We start from the raw sequence: 9,595 nt of genomic DNA, 5'->3' as shown, positions 1-9,595 counted from the left end.
TTGTCAGGGCATATAATGGATGCAGTTAGGCAACTGTATAATAGACACTCATTTACTTTCAACGTGTGACTGGTAATTAATGACTCGGCAGGGTGCCAAGCTACAAAACTTGCCCTCCTTGTTTCAAGTCCAGCCTCCAACGACAGGCTAATAGGGATGCTATGGCAACCATTTCATGTCTGATAATAACTTTAATTGCTCTAGGCTGTCAATACTGGTGCCAAATGAACTGAGCTGACAAGGTTGTATTTCCACAAGCAGTAAAACAGGGACTAGATATTCTCCAATGCTTCAAGGTTTACACAGACAGTGAATACAGCATACCATGTTTAGTATTATTTAGTATTATCATTATGTCTTCATTATGTTTAGTATTATCATTATGTCTTCATTATGTTTAGTATTATCATTATGTCTTCATTATGTTTAGTATTATCATTATGTCTTGGGGAAAGTTAAATATTGAGGCTAAACAATGCTCGGTTTTACATGACACCCCCTAGACCCCCCTAGACCCAAAATAAAATGCTAATGAGAGATAATAAGGCCTTCAGTGAGGCCTTTGACATTATCAATCATGATTTGCTGCTGGAAAAACATATGTTATGGCTTTACATCCCCTGCTATATTGTGGATTAAGAGTTACCTGTCTAACAGAACACAAGGGTGTTCTTTAAACTTCTTGCGACTAGCAATCCCGTATCCGGGAGCGTAATCATAGCCTCAAGCGCATTACCATAACGCAACTTTTCCTATTCATGAAAATCGCAAATGAAATAAATATATTCAGACACAAGCTTAGCCTTTTGTTAACAACACTGTCATCTCAGATTTTCAAAATATGCGTTACAGCCAACGCTAGACAAGCATTTGTGTAAGTTCATCATGGCATAATGCTATGCTAGGCTCTGCTGGCAGCAGGCAACATTTTCACGAAAATAAGAAAAGCAACCAAATTAAATCATTTACCTTTGAAGAACTTCAGATGCTTTCACTCAGGAGACTCCCAGTTAGATAGCAAATGTTCCTTTTTTCCAAAAATATTATTTTTGTAGGCGAAATAGCTTCCGTTTCTTCATCATGCTTGGCTGAGAAATCGACCGGAAAATGCTACAACTATAACGCTGAACTTTTTTCAAAATTTGCTCCATAATATCGACAGAAACACGGCAAACGTTGTTTAGGATCCATCCTCAAGGTATTTTTAACATATGTATTTAATAATATATCCGTCGAGGCAGTTGGTTTCTCATAAGAAACAATTGGAAAAATGGTTACCTCAGTATTTTACGCAAGATTTTCTCCAGGAGACACCATGTGACCACTCGCTATATATGATCCCTTACAGCCATTCTCCAATGTAAATGCCTAAAAAGACGTCACAATGCTGTAGACACCTTGGGGAAAGCGTGGAAAACGTAAGCTCATTCACAGCCATATAAGGAGTCATTGGCATGAGGCGGTTTAAAAAAATGTGGCACTTCCTGGTTGGATTTTTATCTGGGTTTCACCTGTAACATCAGTTCTGTGGCACTCACAGACAATATCTTTGCAGTTTTGGAAAAGTCAGTGTTTTCTTTCCAAAGCTGTCAATTATATGCATAGTCGAGCATCTTTTCGTGACAAAATATCTTGTTTAAAACGGGAACGTTTTTCATCCAAAAATTTGCTTTGGAAAGAAAACACTCTGACGTTTCCAAAACTGCAAAGATATTGTCTGTGAGTGCCACAGAACTAATGCTACAGGCGAAACCAAGATTAAATTTCATACAGGAAGTGAGCCAGATTTTGAATGCGCTGTGTTCCAATGTCTCCTTATATGGCTGTGATTGCGCAAGGAATGAGCCTACACTTTCTGTCGTTTCCCCAAGGTGTCTGCAGCATTGTGACGTATTTGTAGGCATATCTTTGGAAAATTTACCATAAGAGACTACATTTACCAGGTGTCCGCTCGGTGTCCTCCGTCGAAACTATTGCGTAATCTGCAGGTGCGTGCATTTTTCCATTTTGTTCAGAGGAGAAACCAAACTGCCACGAGTGCTTTATCATTGAATAGATATGTGAAAAACACCTTGAGGATTGATTCTAAACAACGTTTGCCATGTTTCTGTCGATATTATGGAGTTAATTTTGAAAAAAGGTTGGCGTTGTAATGACTGAATTTTCGGGGGTTTTTCTTAACCAAACGTGATGAACAAAACGGAGCTATTTCTCCTACACAAATAATCTTTTTGGAAAAACTGAACATTTGCTATCTAACTGAGATTCTCCTCATTGAAAACATCCAAAGTCCTTCAAAGGTAAATTATTTTATTTGAATGCTTTTCTTGTTTTTGTGAAAATGTTGCCTGCTGAATGCTAGGCTTAATGCTATGCTAGCTATCAATACTCTTACACAAATGCTTGTGTAGCTATGGTTGAAAAGCATTTTTTGAAAATCTGAGATGGCAGTGTTGTTAACAAAAGACTAAGCTTGTGAGCCAATATATTTATTTCATTTCATTTGCGATTTTCATGAATAGTTAACGTTGGGTTATGGTAATGAGCTTGAGGCTATAATTACGCTCCCGGATACGGGATTGCTCGTCGCAACAGGTTAACAAAGAGCTGCAGTTAGTTTCAGAATGGGTGGCAAGGGATAAGTTAGTCCTAAATATTTAAAAAACTTAAAGCATTGTATTTGGGACAAATCATTCACTGATCACTAACCTCAACTAAATCTTGTAATAAATAATGTGGAAATTGAGCAACTGCTTGGAGTTTCCCTGGACTCTAAACTGTCATGGTCAAAACATATTGATACAACAGTAGCTAAAATGGGAAGAAGTCTGTCCATAATATAGCGCTGCTCTACCTTCTTAACAGCACTATCATCAAGGCAGGTCCTACAGGTTCTAGTTTTGTCACAGCTGGACTACTGTTCAGTCATGTGGTCAGGTGCCACATAAAGGGACATTGCAATTGCAATTGGCTCAGAACAGGGCAGCACGGCTGGCCCTTGGATGACCACAGAGAGATAACATTAATATTATGCATGTCAATCTCTCCTGGAGTGGAGGAGAGGTTGACTTCATCACTACTTGTATTTGTGAGAGTTATTGACATGTGGAAAGCACTGAGCTGTCTGTTTTAAACTACTGGCACACAGCTCAGACACCCATGCATACACCACAAGACATGTCACCAGAGGTCTCTTCACAGTTCCCAAGTCCAGAACATAGAAGGCGCACAGTACTACATAGAGCCATGGCTACATGGAACTCTATTCCACAGTACTACATAGAGCCATGACTACATGGAACTCTATTCCACAGTACTACATAGAGCCATGACTACATGGAACTCTATTCCACAGTACTACATAGAGCCATGACTACATGGAACTCTATTCCACAGTACTACATAGAACCATGACTCCATGGAACTCTATTCCACATCAGGTAACTGATGTAAGCAGTAGAATCAGATTAAAAATGACAACAACAAAAAAAATACACCTCATGGAGAGAAATGGACAGCAGTGAGCGATGGAGAGAGTGAGAGAGAGAGGGACAGTGGTGAGAGATAGGGAGAGAGTGAGAGAGAGAGAAAGAAAGAAAGAAAGAAAGAGGGAGAGAAAGAGAGTTTCTGAGAGAGATGAGAGAGAGAAGGTGGAGAATGAGAGAGAGAGACAGAGCAAGAGAAAGGGATGGGGTGAGAGAGAAATGGACAGCAGTGAGAGATGGGGAGAGAGTGAGAGGGACAGTGGTGAGAGATGGGGAGAGAGTGAGAGAGGGACAACGGTGAGAGAGAGAGAGAGAGAGAGAGAGAGAGAGAGAGTCCAAATATTATGGATAACTTGAATGTAAGGAAAGGGGGATACCTAGAAAGTAAGGGAAGGGAAAGGGAAAAGGGGATACCTAGTCAGTTTGTAGTAAACATTATGTTAGTATGGGTATTGGAACACAGCTCTAGTCAGTTTGTAGTATACATTATGTTAGTATGGGTATGGGTTAGTATGGGTATACGAACACAGCTCTAGTCAGTTTGGGGTAAACATTATGTTAGTATGGGTATTCGAACACAGCTCTAGTCAGTTGATCAACTGAATGCATTCAACTGAAATGTGTCTTCCGCATTTCACACAACCCCTCTGAATCAGGGAGGTGCGAAGAGCTGCCTTAATCTAGGTATCACGTTTTTATTCCATTGTATTTCATGGAACAATCTATACAGAAATACCCACAGATAGCTATCAAAGTGTTTCAACTTTATCCCAACCAAATGTAGTTAGTTTGGGTCATGCAGATTACAGGGTTTGTTCTCCTCACAAACATGGTAGACACACTGTAATCAACACCAATTCTGTCCGGCTGGGTCTGAGGACTTTAAACCCATCAAATTACAGTTGCTTGCTCGGTCGGTGGGCTTTAAACCCATCAAATTACAGTTGCTGGCTGGGTCTGAGGACTTTAAACCCCTCAAATTACAGTTGCTGGCTGGGTCGGTGGACATTAAACCCATCAAATTACGGCTGTTGGCTGGATGTGGACTGTTAACAATCACAGCTGGAATCACAGCTGGGACCGAGGGACTGAAAAACAGCTTCTATATCCAGGCCTTCAGACTGTTAGTCACCACTAGCTGGCTTCCACACAGTGCCTTGCTCTGAAGTTAGTCACTGTTACTAGCCGGCTACCACCCAGTACTCTACCCTGCACCTAGTACTCTACCACATGTACATAGTCATTGAACACTGGTCACTTTAATAATGTTTACATACTGTTTTACCCACTTCATGTGTATATACTGTATTCTTGTCAAGGCTCATCCTATATAGAGTAGGGCAAAACATTATTTAGTCAGCCACCAATTGTGCAAGTTCTCCCACTTAAAAATATGAGAGAGGCCTGTAATTTTCATCATAGATACACTTCAACTATGACAGACAAAATTAGCATTTTTTTCTCCAGAAAATCACATTGTAGGATTTTTAATGAATTTATTTGCAAATTATGGTGGAAAATAAGTATTTGGTCACCTACAAACAAGCAAGATTTCTGGCTCTCACAGACCTGTAACTTCTTCTTTAAGAGGCTCCTCTGTCCTCCACTCGTTACCTGTATTAATGGCACCTGTTTGAACATAATGTTTATATACAGTACACACCATTATAATATATATATATATATATATATATATATATATATATATATATATATATATATATATATATATATATATACACACACACACACACACACTAACGTTCAAAAGTTTGGGGTCACTTAGAAATGTCCTTGGTTTTGAAAGAAAAGCACTTTTTTTGTCCATTAAAATAACATAAAAAAATCATATTTTTTTTGCTGAATACTCTTAATTAAAAAAATAGAACATATGTGGTACAAACGTAAGAAATAGCTGCTGTGTTAGCAACTCCAGATGGTCCAGATGGTCCAGGGAACTTTAAAAGATGATACTTAATTCCACATTCCACTACGTCTTCACTGTTTGACAGAGTTGGGGCAAGTGACAGGTCGCACATATTGTCCTCCGTATGAGGAAAATGTTCTGAGAAAATGGCACCCAGTCTTCACTCAAAACGTTAATCTGAATAATTTATGTCTGTGTGAACACAACTACTGACAGAAGATGGTTGTCATCATAAAACTTCCCATCACTCCCATCCTAGTCCTGTCATGGCTGTGGAGAGGAGAGGCATTCTGTGGCACTCTGGGCTTTGTAATTGCAGACGGCGCCGCACAGCTTGCTACAGAGGCAGGAGGATGTGAGTGAACCATAGACTTACAGTACCAGTCAAAAGTTTGTACACATCCTACTCGTTCAAGGGTTTTTCTTTGTTTTGACTATTTTCTACATTGTAGAATATTAGTGAAGACACCAAAACTATAAAATAACACATGGAATCACGTAATAACCAAAAAAGTGTTAACCTAATCAATATATATTTTATATTTGAGATTCTTCAAAGTATTAACCATTACCTTGATGACAGCGTTGGACTGTTGGCAAAATCTCAACCAGCTTCACCTGGAATGCTTGAAAGAGTTCCCACATATGCTGAGCACTTGTTGGCTGCTTTTCCTTCACTCTGCAGTCCAACTCATCCCAAACCATCTTAAATGGGCTGAGGTTGGGTGATTTGTGGAGGACAGGTCATCTAATCCATCACTGTCCTTTTTGCCCATTTAGCCCTTACATAGCCTGGAGGTGTGTTGGGTCATTGTCCCGTTGAAAAACAAATGATACAAATGAAGTGCAAACCAGATGGGATGACATATAGCTGCAGAATGCTGTGGTAGCCATGCTGGTTAAGTGTGCCTTGAATTCTAAATATATCACTGACAGTGTCACCAGCAAAGCTGCCGCACACCATAACACCTCCTCCTCCAAGCTTCACGATGGGAACCACACATGCAGAGATCATCCGTTCACCTACTCTGCGTCTCACAAAGACACGGCGGTTGAAACCAAAAATCTCAAATTTGGACTCATCAGACCAAAGAACATATTTCCACCGGTCTAATGTCCATTGCTCTTGTTTCTTGTTTCAAGGCTCAAGCAAGTCTCTTCTTATTATTGGTGTCCTTTAGTAGTGGTTTCTTTGCAGCAATTCGACCGTGAAAGCCTGATTCAGTCTACTCTGAACAGTTGATGTTGAGCTGTGTCTGTTACTTGAACTCTGTGAAGCATTTATTTGGGCTGCAATCTGAGGTGCAGTTAACTCTAATGAACTTATCCTCTGCAGCAGAGGTAACTCTGGGTCTTCCATTCCCCATGAGAGACAGTTTCATCATAGCATTTGATGGTTTTTGGGACTGCACTTGAAGAAACTTTCAAAGTTCTTGACATTTTCCAGTTTGACTAACCTTCATGTCTAGTATTGATGGACTGTCATTTCTCTTTGCTTATTTGAGCTGTTCTTGCCATAATATAGACTTGGTCTTTTACCAAATAGGCCTATCTTCTGTATATCACCCCTACCTTGTCACAACACAACTGATTGCCTCAAATGCAATAAGAAGGAAGGAAATTCCACAAATTAACTTTTAACAAGGCACACCTGTTAATTGAAATGCATTCCAGGTGACTACCTCATGAAGCAGGTTGAGAGACTGCCAGGAGTGTGCAATGCTGTCATCCAGGCAAAGGGTGGCTACTTTGAAGAATCTCAAATATAAAATATATTTTATATATCACAATTTTGGTTACTACATGATTCCACGTGTGTTATTTCATAGTTTTGATGTCTTCACTATTATTCTATGATGTAGAAAATAGTAAAAATAAAGAAAAACCCTTGAATGAGTGGTGGGCCCCAACTTTTGACTGGTACTGAATATGAGGGGAACGAGGGTGAAGAGAATTGTTGTGGAATGCCAGCATGTCTTTGAGTGCTGTGCCATCTGTGTTGGCTAGGGCTGTGTCTGTGGCCTGGCTGATTCAGGATCAGTTTTCATGGTAATTAGGATATAGAGAAGAAGAAGGAGGAGTCTCTCAGGGGACGAGAGGTCACAAAATCATGTGATCAGCAGAGAGACTCTCCATTGAAACAAGCTGTGTGCTTCTGGTTTGGCCCTCACTAGAAACACGTGGGTGGTTCAGTTGGTAGGAGTGTTGGATTCTTGCATGGACCACCTACACTGAATTTCAGTATGTTTTAATTTTATTTAACTAGGCAAGTCAGTCAAGAACAAATTCTTATTTACAATGGCGGCCTACCCCAGCCAAGCCCTAACCTGGACAACACTGGTCCAATTGTGCGCCGTCCTATGGGACTCCCAATCACGGCCGGTTGTGATACAGCCTGGAATCGAACCAGGGTCTGTACTGAGATGCAGTGCCTTAGACTGCTGCGCCACTCGGGAGCCTGTTGTCAAGACCATTTGGATGAAAGTCTGCTAAATGCCTGAACACAAATGGACAAAATAAGTGTGACTATGACTAGGGAGAGAGTACAAGTTTTGTAAAATATAAGACAACAACTGAACAATATGGACTCTGCTGCTTCAGTACTTACATGGTATACCTAACGGTGTGGAGTCAGAGTGGTACTGGCTTCGTATGGCGACTACCAGGCTGTTCCCAGGTCTGTGAATCAGTGACGCTACTCGACTCCGGGACACATCGGATGCCTAAACACCTAAAAGATCATCATCACCACCACCATCACCTCCATTATCATCATCACCACCACCATCACCTCCATTATCATCATCACCACCACCATCATCTCCATTATCATCATCACCACCACCATCATCTCCATTATCATCATCACCACCACCATCATCTCCATTATCATCATCACCACCACCATCATCTCCATTGTCATCATCACCATCATCTCCATTATCATCATCACCATCATCTCCCATTGTCATCATCACCACCACCATCATCTCCATTATCATCATCATTACCATCATCTCCATTATCATCATCACCACCATCATCTCCATTATCACCACCACCACCACCATCATCTCCATTATCATCATCACCACCACCATCATCTCCATTGTCATCATCACCACCACCATCATCTCCATTATCATCATCACCACCACCATCATCTCCATTATCATCATCACCACCACCATCATCTCCATTATCACCACCACCACCACCATCTCCATTATCATCATCACCACCACCATCATCTCCATTGTCATCATCACCACCACCATCATCTCCATTATCATCATCACCACCACCATCATCTCCATTATCATCATCACCACCACCATCATCTCCATTATCACCACCACCACCACCATCATCTCCATTATCATCATCACCACCACCATCATCTCCATTGTCATCATCACCACCACCATCATCTCCATTATCATCATCACCACCACCATCATCTCCATTATCATCATCACCACCACCATCACCTCCATTATCATCATCACCATTACCATGTTTATAATCCCCAGTATGCTGAATGTTTATTCAGAGCAGGGTTGAAGTCAATTCCAATGGTAAACATGCATAAAGATGGTAGGATTCAGATATGAAGTGATTGTTTTAACACTATCCACTGTGTTTTTAAACTACGGTGTGCGATAGGGTTCAATGTGCCAATAAATCAGCACAATTTACTTTTTCATTTTTTTTCCAAATTGCCGGTGTCTTGAAGCTAAAATTGAGATCATGTATAATTCTGCTTAACGACCGTACAAAAAAAAGAGTAATGCAGAGCAATATACAACAGAGCAAACTGATTAAAACAAGGAATTTGTGGTAAGTCCACGGGGCCGCCATTGGTATGCATTCCCACTATTGAAGGCAGTCAATCAATTCAGGAAGTAAGCTGACATTCAGGAAGTAAGCTGACATTCCAAGTCAGTAATTCAAAAAGGGACATCTATTTTCAATGACTCGTCAATAAGCAGAAAGGTAGAACTATTTATTTCAAATGATTATTTTAATTTTCACTTCCTGAATTGAGCCCAGCCCTGATTCACAGACACAGATCCACTTGGGTATGAATGGATTGTGTCAGATTTGTCTAGTAGTTTATCAAAAAGTGTTTTTCCCTCACCTCTCCTGTAGCTGTGTACCCTCTAACCCTAACCCTCACCTC

General features: G+C 40.5%; 1 protein-coding gene across 1 annotated transcript in view; it reads left to right on the top strand.

The window, feature by feature from the left end:
* The first annotated feature begins 8,996 nt into the window (after positions 1–8,996).
* The window catches only part of LOC121839567 (basic salivary proline-rich protein 4-like), a 5,873-nt gene continuing 5,274 nt past the window's right edge, over positions 8,997–9,595 (top strand). The window contains exon 1 of the mRNA XM_042298626.1: positions 8,997–9,009. Coding sequence (XP_042154560.1) covers positions 8,997–9,009 — 13 coding nt within the window. The remainder of the gene's footprint in view (positions 9,010–9,595) is intronic.

Source organism: Oncorhynchus tshawytscha, linkage group LG16, assembly GCF_018296145.1.
Source record: "Oncorhynchus tshawytscha isolate Ot180627B linkage group LG16, Otsh_v2.0, whole genome shotgun sequence".
NCBI classification, from domain to species: Eukaryota; Metazoa; Chordata; class Actinopteri; order Salmoniformes; family Salmonidae; genus Oncorhynchus; species Oncorhynchus tshawytscha.
Note: the sequence above shows the minus strand (reverse complement) of the source record. Positions and strands in the feature narration are given on the sequence as shown.